Source organism: Coregonus lavaretus (assembly GCF_964263955.1).
Source record: "Coregonus lavaretus genome assembly, contig: HAP1_SCAFFOLD_633, whole genome shotgun sequence".
Lineage (NCBI taxonomy): Eukaryota > Metazoa > Chordata > Actinopteri > Salmoniformes > Salmonidae > Coregonus > Coregonus lavaretus.
The window spans coordinates 159,058-176,943 of NW_028160063.1; the positions used below are offsets into that span (position 1 = coordinate 159,058).

The 17,886-nt window shown below is 45.5% G+C and overlaps 1 protein-coding gene across 1 annotated transcript in view; it reads right to left on the reverse strand.

Annotated features, from left to right (window-relative positions):
- The window catches only part of LOC311122223 (anthrax toxin receptor 2-like), an 80,131-nt gene that overhangs the window by 50,994 nt on the left and 11,251 nt on the right, over positions 1–17,886 (reverse strand). The window contains exons 5-10 of the mRNA XM_084196609.1: positions 17,354–17,458; positions 16,956–17,105; positions 11,450–11,510; positions 10,801–10,896; positions 9,975–10,044; positions 736–814 (exon numbers count right to left, since the gene is read on the reverse strand). Coding sequence (XP_084052735.1) covers positions 736–814; positions 9,975–10,044; positions 10,801–10,896; positions 11,450–11,510; positions 16,956–17,105; positions 17,354–17,458 — 561 coding nt within the window. The remainder of the gene's footprint in view (positions 1–735; positions 815–9,974; positions 10,045–10,800; positions 10,897–11,449; positions 11,511–16,955; positions 17,106–17,353; positions 17,459–17,886) is intronic.

Here is a 17,886-nt window from a genome sequence, read left to right on the forward strand (position 1 = left end):
CCAGTCAGAGGTCATAGGTTAGACAGACAGACCAGTCAGAGGTCATAGGTTAGACAGACAGACCAATCAGAGGTCATAGGTTAGACAGACAGACCAATCAGAGGTCATAGGTTAGACAGATAGACCAGTCAGAGGTCATATGTTAGATAGACAGACCAGTCAGAGGTCATACGTTAGACAGACAGACCAGTCAGAGGTCATAGGTTAGATAGATAGACCAGTCAGAGGTCATATGTTAGACAGACAGACCAGTCAGAGGTCATAGGTTAGACAGATAGACCAGTCAGAGGTCATATGTTAGACAGACAGACCAGTCAGAGGTCATAGGTTAGATAGATAGACCAGTCAGAGGTCATAGGTTAGATAGACAGACCAGTCAGAGGTCATAGGTTAGACAGATAGACCAATCAGAGGTCATACGTTAGACAGATAGACCAGTCAGAGGTACGCACATAGGACGTAGGTCCCGTGTGGCTCAGTTTGCAGAGCATGGCGCTTGCAACGCCAGGGTTGAGGGTTTGATTCCCACGGGGGACCAGTATGACAAAGTATGAAAAATGTATGCACTCACTACTGTAAGTTGCTCTGGATAAGAGCATCTGCTATATGACTAAAATATGCATTTAAAAATTAATACAGACACACAAAATATTCTACATATACACAAGTTGTAGATACATACAGGCCATATTACTTTACCCTTTTATTAGAAGATATTGGACAACGTAAACTCACACATGTTGTGGCGTAGATGGTGAAGGCACTAGAGATGAAGGACTTTCCATGGTTCAGACTGATCAGGATATCCATCGACCTAGAAAGACAAGCGAAACACACACTGTTAACGCCACAATAGAATAGAGTAGTGCCCTGAACAGGGGACCTATGGATGACTTATCTTTCATGAGGTCGAAAGAGCCCAAAAATGGTGCAATTAAAACCCTAATGATGAACGGCAGAGCTATTTCCGTATATATCTATTACACCAGATCCAATTACCCTGTCTTTAAACAGGAAACAGAACGACTGAAACGCCTGAAATCAACCCACCCTAAAAAATAAAGAAATATGTAAAACACTTGTCTATTGTCTGGTCTGAGTGTTCGCCTGGCTGTGTGTGTGGGGGGTGAAGGTATGTGTGTGTTCTCGCTGTACTGTGGATTTAGCCCTGGGGCTCTGTGCTGTGGATTTAGCCCTGGGGCTCTGTGCTGTGGATTTAGCCCTGGGGCTCTGTGCTGTGGATTTAGCCCTGGGGCTCTGTGCTGTGGATTTAGCCCTGGGGCTCTGTGCTGTGGATTTAGCCCTGGGGCTCTGTCTGTGGATTTAGCCCTGGGGCTCTGTGCTGTGGATTTAGCCCTGGGGCTCTGTGCTGTGGATTTAGCCCTGGGGCTCTGTGCTGTGGATTTAGCCCTGGGGCTCTGTGCTGTGGATTTAGCCCTGGGGCTCTGTGCTGTGGATTTAGCCCTGGGGCTCTGTGCTGTGGATTTAGCCCTGGGGCTCTGTCTGTGGGTTTAGACCTGGGGCTCTGTGCTGTGGATTTAGCCCTGGGGCTCTGTCTGTGGATTTAGCCCTGGGGCTCTGTCTTGGCCTTCTATCTTCCTGTGGCTTCAACAGATGAGCTGCCGCCTGACTGTCTGTTCTAGTGTCCACTACTATGGCAACTGGAATTTAAATAGCCTAAACCCCGAATTCAATCTTTATATCACCTTTCCTATTTCCACACTCAATATTTCAGTGATGGATGTATGTCCATTTAAAAAAAGACTATGCCTCATGTTTTTGTTCATGTCCACTAGGCTTTGACTGGTATTGTGGATCATATTTAGGAGGTGCTGTGTCTGTGACTGGGCTTTGACTGGTATTGTGGATCATATTTAGGAGGTGCTGTGTCTGTGACTGGGCTTTGACTGGTATTGTGGAACACATTTAGGAGGTGCTGTGTCTGTGACTGGGCTTTGACTGGTATTGTGGATCATACAGTATTTAGGAGGTGCTGTGTATGTGACTTGGCTCTGTGCTTTAGAAGAAATAGAGGAAGAAGACAATGAGAAGGTTAGAATTAGGGTTGGGAAAAAAAGAATAATAATATAATTTAAGCCATGGATATTCTCTTTTTCTACTACTGAATATTTCAGGTTTACACTGAGTGGACAAAACATTAGGAACACCTGCTCTTTCCATGACATAGACTGACAAGCTGAATCCAGGTGAAAGTTATGATCCCTTACTGAGGTCACTTGTTAATTCCACTTCAACCAGTGTAGATGAAGGGGAGGAGATGAGTTTAAGGGTAATTCTTTAGCCTCGAGAAAATTGAGTTTGGATTGTGTATGTGTGCCATTCAGCGGGTGATTTAAGTGCCTTCGAACGGGATATCAATAAAATGTATTTGTCACATACACGTGTTTAGCAGATGTTATAGCGGGTGTAGCGAAATGCTTGTGCTTCTAGCTCCGACAGTGCAGTAATATCTAACAAGTAATATCTAACAATTTTACAACATATCCCTAATACACACAAAACTAGTAAGGAATGGAATTTAAGAAAATATACATATATAGACAAGCAATGACAGAGCGGCATGGACTAAGATACAGTAGAATATTATAGAATGCAGTATATACATATGAGATGAGTAGTGCAAGATATGTAAACATTATTAAAGTGACTAGTGTTCCATTTCTTAAAGTGGCCAGTGATTTCAATAGGCAGCAGCAGCCTCTAATGTGCTAGTGATGGCTATTTAACAGTCTGATGGCCTTGAGATAGAAGCTGTTTTTCATTCTCTCGGTCCCAGCGTTGATGCACTAGTACTGACCTCGCAGTGGCTCGGGTGGTTGATGTCCTTGATGATCTTTTTGGCCTTCCTGTGACATCGGGTGCTGTATGTGTCTTGGAGGGAGGGTAGTTTGCCACCGATAATGCGTTCGGCAGACCGCACCACCCTCTGGAGAGCCCTGCGGTTGCGGGCGGTGCAGTTGCCGTACCAGGTGGTGATACAGCCCGACAGGATGCTCTCAATTGTGCATCTGTAAAAGTTTGTGAGGGTTTTAGGTGCCAAGCCAAATTTCTTCAACCTCCTGAGGTTAAAGAGGCTCTGTTGCGCCTTCTTCACCACACTGTCTGTGTGGGTGGACCATTTCAGTTTGTCAGTGATGTGTACGCCAAGGAACTTGAAGCTTTCCACCTTCTCCACTGCGGTCCCGTCGATGTGGATAGGGGGGTGCACCCTCTGCTATTTCCTGAAGTCCACGATATGGTAGTAGGTGCCAGGCGCACCGGTTTGAGTGTGTCAAGAGCTGCAACACCTCTGGGTTTTTCACCATCAAAAGTTTCCCGTGTGTATCAAGAATGGTGCACCACCCAAAGGACATCCAGCCAACTTGCCACAACCGTGGGAATCACTGGAGTCAACATGGGCCAGCATCCCTGTGGAACACTTTCGACACCTTTTGGAGTCCATGACCTGACAAATTGAGGCTGTTCTGAGGGCAAAAGGAGGGGTGCAACTCAATATTAGGAAGATGTTCCTAATGTTTTGTACACTCAGTGTATATACACCAACATCTTAATAATATCACCAGAGCACTCTTTTCCCCTCTAATTTCATAGATAAGACTGGGCTTTAAAACGCTTAGACTGTCTGCATATGCATAGCAATTGTGTGAAAGAAAAACTGTCCCTTCCAGGTTATTGCATGTTAACTAAGAGCTTCCTTCTAGGTTCTTGCATGTTAACTAAGAGCTTCCTTCCAAGTGCTTCCTTCTCCTTTTCCCCTGCCACGGTGAGCTGGACATCTTTTCTCCTGCCACGGTGAGCTGGACATATTTTCCCCTGCCACGGTGAGCTGGACATATTTAAAGATTGAATCCACAGTAGGGGGAAACAGAGCCACTGGCCACCCAACCTCCGTTCTTATCGTTTTTGTTGCAGAGTTGAGGAGCAGTACATGTTGTGCTCTTCTATCGCGCGTGCAATTATGTCCCTGGGGGAAAAAAACCGTGTTTGTTGTTTGCAGTAACTTATTTGCTGTTGTAATATCCCAAACGGACGTGGCAGTTTCACCATTAAGGATTCCAGCATTATGGCACCACAACCCAACCATACGGTAGTCAGACAACAAAGAGCTGAGGTTTGAGGTGTTGGGATTTCTTGAAAAGATACAAAAAGGTAATTACACTGAAAAAATATATATAAACGCCACTTATAAAGAGTTGCTCTCATGTTTCATGAGCTGAAATAAAAGATCCCATGAATGTTCCTTACGCACCAAAAGCGTATTTCTCTCAAATGTTGTGCACACATTTGTTTACACACCTGTTAGTGAGCATTTCTCCTTTGCCAAGATAATCTATCCACCTGACAGGTGTGGCATATCAAGAAGCTGATTAAACAGCATGATCATTACACAGGTGCACCTTGTGCTGGGGACAATAAAAGGCCACTCTAAAATGTGCAGTTTTGTCACACAACACAATGCCACAGAGGTCTCAAGTTTTGAGGGAGCATGCAATTGGCATGCTGACTGCAGGAATGTCCACCAGAGCTGTTGCCAGAGAATTGAATATCCATTTCTCTTTCATAAGCCACCTCCAACGTCGTTTTGGAGAATTTGGCAGTACATCCAACTGGCCTCACAACCACAGACCATGTGTAACCACGCCAGCCCAGGACCTCCACATCCAGCTTCTTCACCTGCGGGATCGTCTGAGATCAGCCACCCGGACAGCTGTTGAAATTGTGGGTTTGCACAACCGAATAATTTCTGCACAAAACTGTCAAAAAACCATCTCAGGGAAGCTCATCTGTGTGTTCGTCGTCCTCACCAGGGTCTTGACCTGACCTGCAGTTCAGCGTCGTAACCGACTTCAGTGGGCAAATGCTTCCCTTCGTTGGCCACTAGCACGCTAGAGTGTGCTCGTCACAGTTAAATCCCAGTTTCAATTGTATCGTTGGCATCGTGTGGGCGAGTGGTTTGCTGATGTCAACGTTGTGAGCAGAGTGCCCCATGGTGGCGGTGGGGTTATGGTATGGGCAGGCATGAGCTACGGACAACGAACACAAATGCATTTTTATCGATTGCAATTTCAATGCACAGAGATACCGTGGCCCATTGTTGTGCCATTCATGCGCCGTCATCACCTCATGTTTCAGCATGATAATGCACAGCCCCATGTCACAAGGCTCTGTACACAATTCCTGGAAGCTAAAAATGTTTCCAGTTCTTCCATGGTCTGTTTGGGATGCCCTGGATCAAGGTGTACGACAGCGTGTTCCAGTTCCCGCCAATATCCAGCTACTTCGCACAGCCATTGAAGAGGAGTGGGACAACATTCCACAGGCCACAATCAACAGCCTGATCAACTCAATGTGAAGGAGATGTGTCACGCTGCATGAGGCAGATGGTGGTCACACCAGATACTGACTTGTTTTTCTGATCCTTTTTTAAAGATATCTGTGACCAACAGATGCATATCTGTATTCCCAGTCATGTGAAATCCATAGATTAGGACTTAATTGAACTGTAACTCAGTAAAATCTTTGAAATTGTTGCATGTTGCGTTTATATGTATTTTTCAGTGTAATTGGTAAGAGTTAGTGTTGCACAGACAGGACAAACATCTGCTCCTCTTATGTAGACATAAGTCAATTTCACCATACATTTTTTTTGAATAACACAAAACAAATATTGTGATTGTGGGAACATAATTATTTGTGAGGACCTCATCACTCAGTGAAATAGTCTGATTGAAATAAGAACAATATTTTGAGTAGTTTCACGATCACCATATTTTTGCACTTCTTTCTTCAAAAGTGATCCTCCTTTATTTATCTATATAATATATTATAGATTGATTTAACCAGGAGAAAAAATCCCTTTTGCATGACCAGGCCATGAAGACTGCAAACAAACACACGTTACATTGCAGACATTTGAATGGAATGGAAACTTAAACATGTGCTTGGCCTAACGTTTGATCAATGCTGAGGTTCGCACCGTACACGATCCCTCTCTTCAGAGTTCAAAGAGTTTCCTCTATTCTGACAGAATCTCTGCCACGCGTCCTCCAGCGGACCGACGTTTCCACAACTCTTAGTGACAGCCCTCCTCGCAACATGTTCAACTCTGAATAATTCACCCTCCTCAATTTTCCCCGTCTTTAAGGAAAAGTTGGAAAGCCATTAGTGACACCGGTGTCCGCTGGTCCAGCTGTATCGCATCACTAGCGCTTAGCGTCACACAGAACGACGAGGCGCTCTGACAGGAGCCGCTAGACTGGAGGGAAAGAGAAGTTTCCACATCCCAGCTCAGAGATCTCCAATGACCAGACCAGGGTTCAAATACTATACGAAATATTTTCAATACTTTGAGCATTTTCTCTATTCTGCCTGGAGAGCCTTGTGGGTGGGGTTTACAGTTTTGGTCCAGTTCTATTGGTCCAGTCAGCCAGGCAAGCCCAGATAAAGTATTTTGAATTATTTCAAATAGTAATTGAACCCAGGTTTGTCCATTTCCCGGTATAGAAATCTCCAGTGATACAAGGAGAGGCCTGGGTCGTCTGCCATGTCTGCCTTGACGTCCCTGGGAACGTGTGTCAGTCTTTACAAGGTTTTAGAGTCATCCCTTGGAGTGATCCCCTGCCCATTTTACCTCTGGCATGACATTTCCCCCCTCTCATCTCCCATCTATTCAGACATAACCCTAACAGCTGCCTTCCACTGTCATTCACAGGGGTTTATAACATCACAAGTTATAAGAAGAGACAGAGCAACAGAAGGATATGTTCATGTATTATTTACCTGGTGCTGCCGACCGCACCCACAAACTAAGGTCATGCTATTTCTCCTTTTCAACATTACTTTCCTCTGAACTATTAAACCCGCTAAATATTTGGATTGTTACTCGTGACTTGCTGTGCATGTTAGTCAATACATAACCTCCAGGTTTTTTGTTGCATTGCTAAAGGTATTGAATCATACGTCCACTGTCGGGTATTTCCATTGGGATCCTATTCTTTACCTTCAGGGCTCAACTAGAGTTGTTACATTGGGCCAAGAGAACAATACATATCACAGCAACTGAACTAAACGCTACAGGGAGGCAGACCCCAATGCTCCACCCAATAAGAGATTATTTATTTTTTTTGGCCGCTTTTCAATGACCCAGAGATGTTTACGGCTATGACATCAAATGGCACCAATTGGACAACTGACACGGTCAGCAGCCCTCTGATTGTCCTGTTCGATTATTGATGAGGCTCGCTGCATTGGCTACCTGCTCTGTCCTGTCCTGTCTGTTGGCCAGGTGTCAGCCAGGTGTCAGCCAGGTGTCAGCCAGGTGTCAACCAGGTGTCAGCAGGCCCCTAAGTTTTCTTTTACCCGTTGTTGTGCGAACACCAGGTGAGACACGGCGGGGCAAGAGCACTGCCACTCAACCCTGTTATCATCAACACACAGGGGGGAAAGGGACAGGAGGGGGGGGGGGGGGGGGGGTGATCTGGTGGAGAGGGGAAGGGGGAGATGGGAAGGGGCACTAACAGATGCCTTTGTTCCAGGACTGAACCATGCCACAGCTGTCACCACAGATGAGACCTGCGCCACCACCAAGTGACTGAATGCGTAATGTACAGTGCATTCGGAAAGTATTCAGGCCCCTTGACTTTTTCCATATTTTGTTACGTTACAGCCTTATTATGAGATTGATTAAATTAATTTTTTCCCTCATCAATCTACACACAATACCCCATAATGACAAAGCAAAAACAAGTTTTTAGAAATACATTATAAAAAACAGAAATACCTTATTTACAGAAGTATTCAGACCCTTTGCTATGAAACTTGAAATTGAGCTCAGGTGCATTGTGTCGAGGCACAGATCTGGGGAAGGGTACAGCATTGAAGGTCCCCAAGAACACAGTGGCCTCCATCATTCTTAAATGGAAGAAGTTTGGAACCACCAAGACTCTTCCTAGAGCTGGCCGTCAGGCCAAACTGTGCAATCGGGGGAGAAGGGCCTTGGTCAGGGAGGTGACCAAGAACCCAATGGTCACTCTGACAGAGCTCCAGAGTTCCTCTGTGGAGATGGGAGAACTTTCCAGAAGAACAACCATCTCTGCAGCACTCCATCAATCAGGCCTTTATGGTAGAGTGGCCAGACAGAAGCCACTCCTCAGTAAAAGGCACATGATAGCCTGCTTGGAGTTTGCCAAAAGGCACCTAAAGGACTCTCAGACCATGAGAAACAAGATTCTCTGGTCTGGTGAAACCAAGATTGAACTCTTTGGCCTGAATGCCAAGCGTCACGTCTTGAGAAAACCTGGCACCATCCCTACGGTGAAACTTGGTGACCCAAACCACATGATTTAAACCAAACCAGATGCTTTAGACCAAACCACATGCTGTAAACCAAACCACATGCTTTAAACCAAATCACATGCTTTAAACCAAACCACATGCTGTAAACCAAACCACATGCTGTAAACCAAACCACATGCTTTAAACCAAACCACATGCTTTAGACCAAACCACATGCTTTAGACCAAACCACATGCTTTAGACCAAACCACATGCTTTAGACCAAACCACATGCTTTAGACCAAACCACATGCTTTAGACCAAACCACATGCTTTAGACCAAATCAGAGAACACAAAGCACAAAGAGCTCAATACCCTTGGCCAATATAATCCTTCTTCAACGATGTATAGGCTTTTCCCTCTGCTAGCGTCCATGCTAACCAACTGATCTAACCGATTTCCCCCCGGCCAGCATCACCATCGACGGAGTCGGAGACAGCAGAGAGGCAGACAGATGGGACAGAGACGGATACAGAACCTTCAGACGTTCCACTCAATCCATGATGCAGGTGGTCCGGAGGGGGGGGGGGGGGGGGGGGGGCAGGGATGGGCAGGAAAGGGGATTGTCACGGTAACATGGTGAATTATTTAAATGGAGAGAGCGTGGAGAAGGGAATCGCTGCATCTGTCACACATCCCCTTTAAAGCCCCAGAACAGATGTGTTTACCCAGCCCGCTGTACCAGGCCTAGCAGCTAACTACTTAACGGGTCACCGTGGCCATGCCAAGAGTTAATTAAGCAAGCCTCTTCAGATGACAGGAGCAGGGGGAGTTCAGGTTCTATCAGGGCATGCATTCACAAAGAGTCTCGGAGTAGGAGTGCTGATCTGGGATCAGGTCATCGTGATCCTAACGGGCAAATCTGATCTGAGATTAGCACTCCTTCTCCAAGATGCTTTGTGAATACGGGCCCTGGCCCAGTGTGGTCTATAGTGAAGGAGAAATAAGGTAAATCTACATGGGAAACTTTAATACCACAGGACAACGGTACAAAACATGTTATCAGCAGCAGTTTTGGATTAGAAATTGAGTGGATTATATGAGATGATGTTACTGTCGGATTGTGAGTGGATCAACTTGCTATACATAAAAGAAATCTCATGGAACGTTTCTAAACTTAATACGTTCCGGACCACATTTCCCCCCAATACAATCATGGTATTTTAGATTGGAGTTAGAGAGAGAACATCAGTATCAGGTGTTGTTGTGTTTGAGGATTAAACCAATGACGTCAGAGAAGAATAACCTCTACGTACTACATTTCAGTTCTTGAGCTCTGCAGTGCCTTTCTGTTTTTGGTCACACCATGGGTTAAATCTATATATATATATCAAATGCTTTCAAATACTGGAAAGAATGTGAGGCCGGCTTGAATGTCAGTGCTGATGTTCTAATAGTTTTACCCCCCCACACACACACACACGCACGCACGCACGCACTCGCACACACACACACACACACACGCACGCACGCACGCACTCGCACACACACACACACACACACACACACACACACACACACACACACACACACACACACACACACACACACATACACACACACCCGCACACACACACACGCACTTCTTTATCGAACCACCTTCCCATTGAGTACTTACTGTCCGACTTCATGCAGCACCGGCGCAGGACACAGGAGATAATCATTCAGCACAACACTTGGCTTCTGATCTGGAAAATACAGACTAGAATGACTTCCCTGCACACTACCTCAGACACACACACACACACACACACACACACACACTCACACACACACACACACACACACACACACACACACACACACACACACAGAGACATGCTAAACTGACTTGCAGAATGTATTATAGTCAAGACATTTGTCATGAGGAGAAATGGGACAAGGGTAGACGGGGAAGAGTGGGGGAGAGAGGGAGAGAGGGGGGGAGAGAGGGAGAGAGGGAGAGAGTGGGGGAGAGAGGGAGAGAGGGGGGGAGAGAGGGAGAGAGGGGGGGAGAGAGGGAGAGAGGGGGGGAGAGAGGGAGAGAGTGGGGGAGAGAGGGAGAGAGGGGTTTGGCTTTTGCCCAATGCAGTTTCCTTCCTGAAATATCTATTTATTGACAGAACAGACTACACGTTTAAAATAGAAACTAAATTACCAAGGTACATAGCCCTAACCACAATCATACTTCTATATCCTGTTTGGGTCTTTCACTTGACATGTTAAGATGGCTACTGTATGATTGGTGTGTGTGTGTTTCTGTAATTACTGTATGATATGTGTGTGTGTGTGTGTGTGTGTGTGTGTGTGTGTAATTACTGTATGATATGTGTGTGTGTGTGTGTGTGTAATTACTGTATGATATGTGTGTGTGTGTGTGTAATTACTGTATGATATGTGTGTGTGTGTGTGTGTGTGTGTGTAATTACTGTATGATATGTGTGTGTGTGTGTGTGTGTAATTACTGTATGTCTTCGTGCCAACTATAAAGCTACAGACGACCCTGTCGTTGCCTCGTCCCACGGAGAAGCCGTTCCCTCTCAGCACGATGTCAAACGACTCTGTTATGTAAACAAGACAGAGGAGATAGTGAGGAGAGGGGCCCTAGAATAACACACAGACACATACACGGACGCGCGCACACACACACACACTCACACACACACACACACACACACACACACACTAACACACACACTAACACACACACACACACATACAGGTGTAGGATCTTAATTTGATCCCCCTGTTGCAGGAGAACTTTCCTGCAATGCAGGACATTTTAAACTTATACTGTATTTGAGGTTCAGAAAGGCTTCTGAAGTTTGTAATTTCCACTTTGAAATTTCAGACTTGATTTTCCCTTACGAAGAAAGTATCAGCCCCTACAAAAATGTCCGTTAATGATAACCCACACAACAATTACTGTCCTGCTGTAGCAAACTGGCTCAATTTAAGATCCTACATCTGTACACACACATGCACACTTCACAAGCAGAAACAGAATATAAATTCCAGCCTGGGATGGGTGTGACTGCTGATGGGAACAACACACACACACAAACAAACAACTAATCACACAAACACACACACACACAACAATCTAACCCTCACCGTTAACGCAGACACTGGAAGGCTCTACTGTCAGGATCTCTGTACAGGACTGCTTTAATATCTGCAGAACGGAATGGATATGACAACATTAGTCACACACACACACACACACACACACACACACACACACACACACACTCACACACATACAGAATGGTTTCGGCAGCATTACTCAGATGCATAATAAATACATCACAGTCCGTTATCAGACGAGTGGGGGAGAATGGGGGAGAGAGAGGGAGCTATGTGGGGGATGAGTGGGGGATGAGTGGGGGAGAGAGAGGGAGCTATGTGGGGGAAGAGTGGGGGAGAGAGAGGGAGCTATGTGGGGGATGAGTGGGGGATGAGTGGGGGAGAGAGAGGGAGCTATGTGGGGGAAGAGTGGGGGAGAGAGAGGGAGCTATGTGGGGGATTAGTGGGGGATGAGTGGGGGAGAGAGAGGGAGCTATGTGGGGGAAGAGTGGGGGAGAGAGAGGGAGCTATGTGGGGGAAGAGTGGGGGAGAGAGAGGGAGCTATGTGGGGGATTAGTGGGGGATGAGTGGGGGAGAGAGAGGGAGCTATGTGGGGGAAGAGTGGGGGAGAGAGAGGGAGCTATGCGGAGGAGAAAGGGGAGAGAGAGATGAGGGGGAGAGATGGGGGAGCTATGTAATCCTTTATGGGGAAATTATGCGAGACTATTACATTCCTCCGTTCTATTAAAACCCACCAGCCGACATTATCATATAAAAAGGCTTTCTATGTGAGCCCACTGTCATACGAGCACACTATCTCCTACTACGCCAATAAATCAACAAAGGACAAACTATGCAAATCCACCGTACACAATCGGTAAAAATAAGCACATTAACGGCAAATATATGACACTTGGACCCTTCATGGACGTCGCCACGGAAACTTCAATCTGAAGTGGAGAAGAGCAGTTACTACGACAGTCTGATTTGGAACCTTTAAAGCTACAATCTGGAATTTGTATTTCAGAAATATGGCAGCCCCCCCCCCCCCCCCGCCACCTGAATTTGTTATACAGAATTCAGACAAGTGCTCTAGATGTAAGGGCTGACAGTCATCACATGGGTACGAATAATTAAAATGATTCCCAGATCGTACCTTTAAGAGTATAGGTTGAGATGTGCAGAGCCCATCAGTCACCAGGGGTCACATCATATGATTACTGTAAGTACGATGTGTATGACACTGTGTGTTCTATTTGAACAAACCTAACTGAGTGGTGACTCTTAGAGCTGGCAGTGGCGCTACAGGTCAGGGGGGTGTGTCAGAAATATATTTTGCTATTTTCACAGCGGCTATTATGAGGGCAATAGCTGGCGGTGGCGCGAAACGGCTGGGTTTTGATGAGCAAAACAAGTCGTAGGTGTGACGAGGGCTTGGCCACTCACTGGCCAATCAAGCCATCCCATGGATTAATTCTGCACGCGTTTGTCTCAAGTTCTGCAGGTTATTATTGACGGTCTTTGCATTGTCATCAACCCAAATCGGGATGGGGTCTGACCCTGTATATAGCTGTCCCTGTATCTACAGTTGAAGTCGGAAGTTTGCATACACCTTAGCCAAATACATTTAAACTCAGTTTTTCACAATTGCTGACATTTAATCCTAGTAATTATTCCCTGTCTTAGGTCAGTTAGGATCACCCCTTTATTTTAAGAATGTGAAATGATTTATTTCAGCTTTTATTTATTTCATCACATTCCCAGTGGGTCAAAGGTTTACATACACTCAATTAGTATTTGGTAGCATTGCCTTTAAATTGTTTAACTTGGGTCAAACGTTTCGGGTAGCCTTCCACAAGCTTCCCACAATAGGTTGGGTGAATTTTGTCCCATTCCTCCTGACAGAGCTGGTGTATCTGAGTCAGGTTTGTTGGCCACCTTGCTCGCAAACGCGTTCTCAGTTCTGCCCACATATTTTCTGTAGGATTGAGGACAGGGCATTGTGATGGCCACTCCAATACCTTGACTTTGTTGTCCTTAAGACATTTTGCCACAACTTTGGACGTATGCTTGGGGTCATTGTCCATTTGGAAGACCCATTTGCGACCAAGCTTTAACTTCCTGACTGATGTCTTGAGATGTGTCTTCAATATATCCACATAATTTTCCTTCCTCATGATGCCATCTATTTTGTGAAGTGCACCAGTCCCTCCTGCAGCAAAGCACCCCCACAGCATGATGCTGCCACCCCCGTGCTTCACGTTTGGGATGGTGTTCTTCGGCTTGCAAGCATCCCCCTTTTCCCCCAAACATAAGGATGGTCATTATGGCCAAACAGTTATATTTTTGTTTCATCAGACCAGAGGACATTTCTCCAAAAGTACGATCTTTGTCCCCATGTGCAGTTGCAAACCATAGTCTGGCTTTTTTATGGTGGTTTTGGAGCAGTGGCCTCTTCCTTGCTGAGCGGCCGTTCAGGTTATGTCGACATAGGACTCATTTTACTGTGGATATATATACTTTTGTACCTGTTCCAGCATCTTCACAAGGTCCTTTGCTGTTGTTCTGGGATTGATTTGCACTTTTCGCACCAAAGTACGTTCATCTCTAGGAGACAGAACGCGTCTCCTTCCTGAGCGGTATGACGGCTGTGTGTTCCCATGGTGTTTATACTTGCATACTATTGTTTGTACAGATGAACGTGGTACCTTCATCCGTTTGGAAATTGCTTTTGCTGATTTATTTTGATTTTCCCATGATGTCAAGCAAAGAGGCACTGAGTTTGAAGGTAGGCCTTGAAATACATCCACAGGTACACCTCCAATTGACTCAAATGATGTCAATTAGCCTATCAGAATCTTCTAAAGCCATGACATCATTTTCTGGAATTTTCCAAGCTGTTTAAAGGCACAGTCAACTTATTGTATGTAAACTTCTGACCCACTGGAATCGTGATGCAGTGAATTATAAATGAAATAATCTGTCTGTAAACATTTGTTGGAAAAATGACTTGTGTCATGCACAAAGTAGATGCCCTAACCGACTTGCCAAAACTATAGTTTGTTAACAAGAAATTTGTGGAGTGGTTGAAAATGAGTTTTAATGACTCCAACCTAAGTGTATGTAAACTTCCAACTTCAACTGTAGCTGACCCTGAATAGAGATTACAGTCTCTTTTTTTTTTCTTCTTTCTTATTTCTCCAGTGTTTTTTAGTTATACTATAGTGATAATGAATAATGCTGCAAGGAAGGGCTTCCAAGGTATTGTGACAAATACAACTTGAAACTAGAAAGCCCAAAATAGCCAGATAACTTCCTTATTACACTCAAGTCAACAATCAAAACATTGGGTTGAACTAACAGTGTTGTGTAGCACTTCATAACCTTAATTACAATTTGAAGTCACTAATAGTCGGCTTTCAGAACTGTAACTAGCTAACGACAAAGCTTCAGAAGTTGCTCTGACTTGTTTGGAACATTTGTCATGAAATCGCTCCCTTCGGGTATTTTTCTGGAACATTTGTCATGAAATCTCTCCCTTCGGATATTTGTCTGGAACATTTGTCATGAAGTCTCTCCCTTCGGGTATTTGTCTGGAACATTTGTCATGAAGTCTCTCCCTTCAGGTATTTATCTGGAACATTAGTCATGAAGTCTCTCCCTTCAGGTATTTTTCTGGAACATTTGTCATGAAGTCTCTCCCTTCAGGTATTTTTCGAGAACATTTGTCATGTAGTCTCTCCCTTCAGGTATTTATCTGGAACACTTGTCATGAAGTCACCACGGAAAGAAAGCTGAAAGCTGCACAGATGATCTCAAATCCTAGAAATCCGAGTGAGGAGGCCAGCTAGTACAGCAGCGTCCAATATTACGTATCACTGGAGAATGCTCTGTGTTTCATTTGGACCCTAAACAGTCTTTCAGCTGATCAATGCTTTGCAGCTCTGCAGCTATGAGGAGTTGCACGGGGTGTATTAAATGGTGGAGGAACCCCGCCCACTTCCGTCCTTCAATTGTGACTGAATATTTCCTCTCTCTGAGAGGTATGAATAGTGTCACCATGAGGCCAATGACTAACTGTTATTCTGTCGGGCTGTTCCACGACCATGTTGGAGGAAACAGACACAGCACTGGGGAGACACGACCATGTTGGAGGAAACAGACACAGCACTGGGGAGACACTGCCATGTTGGAGGAAACAGACACAGCACTGGGGAGACACGACCATGTTGGAGGAAACAGACACAGCACTGGGGAGACACGGCCATGTTGGAGGAAACAGACACAGCACTGGGGAGACACGGCCATGTTGGAGGAAACAGACACAGCACTGGGGAGACACGACCATGTTGGAGGAAACAGACACAGCACTGGGGAGACACGGCCATGTTGGAGGAAACAGACACAGCACTGGGGAGACACGGCCATGTTGGAGGAAACAGACACAGCACTGGGGAGACACGACCATGTTGGAGGAAACAGACACAGCACTGGGGAGACACGACCATGTTGGAGGAAACAGACACAGCACTGGGGAGACACGGCCATGTTGGAGGAAACAGACACAGCACTGGGGAGACACGGCCATGTTGGAGGAAACAGACACAGCACTGGGGAGACACGGCCATGTTGGAGGAAACAGACACAGCACTGGGGAGACACGACCATGTTGGAGGAAACAGACACAGCACTGGGGAGACACGACCATGTTGGAGGAAACAGACACAGCACTGGGGAGACACGGCCATGTTGGAGGAAACAGACACAGCACTGGGGAGACACGGCCATGTTGGAGGAAACAGACACAGCACTGGGGAGACACAACCATGTTGGAGGAAACAGACACAGCACTGGGGAGACACGACCATGTTGGAGGAAACAAGACACAGCACTGGGGAGACACGGCCATGTTGGAGGAAACAGACACAGCACTGGGGAGACACGACCATGTTGGAGGAAACAGACACAGCACTGGGGAGACACGACCATGTTGGAGGAAACAGACACAGCACTGGGGAGACACGGCCATGTTGGAGGAAACAGACACAGCACTGGGGAGACACGGCCATGTTGGAGGAAACAGACACAGCACTGGGGAGACATGGCCATGTTGGAGGAAACAGACACAGCACTGGGGAGACACGGCCATGTTGGAGGAAACAGACACAGCACTGGGGAGACACGGCCATGTTGGAGGAAACAGACACAGCACTGGGGAGACACGGCCATGTTGGAGGAAACAAGACACAGCACTGGGGAGACACGGCCATGTTGGAGGAAACAGACACAGCACTGGGGAGACACGGCCATGTTGGAGGAAACAAGACACAGCACTGGGGAGACACGGCCATGTTGGAGGAAACAGAGCAACAACCACTTATTTCCATGGGCTCTATCCATGCACCTCAATTTGAACGTCTCTTCAAGTAAAAGTAACTTCCATAAAAAGGTTAACAAATAACTCTAAAATAATTTACTTTAAATCAGAACCCTTACTGTACATTTCTAGGGAATAAATGAACAAAAAAAAATGAACAAAAAAATACAAACTTACTGAATTTACGATGCCTTTGAGTGCATGGAAGCCGTCTTTGACGGGGAACACTTGATCTTTAGTGTCAGCTACCTCGGCTAGCTGTTGTTCGTCAAAGTCCTTGATTCCAACACAGTACACTCGAGCACCGTAGTCCCTCGATTTGTTTGCCTGCATTAGAGAACAACACAAATAACTTTAACTTTACAACAATAAGTAACACTCTGGATACTAAGGGACGGTTTCTTGAATCCAGCATGGCGTTGGACTAGTCATGGATGACAAAGCATTTAAATGAAGATTCTCCATTGAGCATGCTTTTTAGTCCAACGCCATGCTTAATCGGTGTCTGGAAAAAAGAACCTTGAACTAATAAACATGAAAATGTAAACATCGTTTTTGAATAAAATCAAGCTCACCGCTTGAACTGTTAAGTCGTATATGTAGACATCTAGCTTTCCGTCCGTCAGAGCTACGATGATGCTGGAGGACTTGATGGTTTGGGCTTTGATTTGATCGTTTGCCTTTTGGTTCAACCACAAGCGGTGGAAATGGAGGAATAAACAGACATATGTGATTATGAATGAATAAGAACAAACTGTACAGGGTTGGGGTCAATTTATTTTAAATTCAGTCAATTTAGCCAGGAAGTAAACAGAAATTCCAACGCCGATTTCAATTTTCCTCCATGCTTTCAAATAAGGAAAATTGGACTTGGATTTAAAGTTCATTTCCTGAATCAATTGACTATATTTGAAATGGAATACAGTATTTCTGTAGAAGAGAAATTCAGACCGAAGCGTTTAATAGGACTGCGTACTTATTCCCTTCACACTGCACCTTACAGGGCGGCAGGTAGCGTAGCGGTTAAGAGTGTTGGGCCAGCAACCGAAAGGTCGCTGATTTGAATCCTCCAGCCGGCATGGTGGAAGAAATCTGCCGTTCTGCCCTT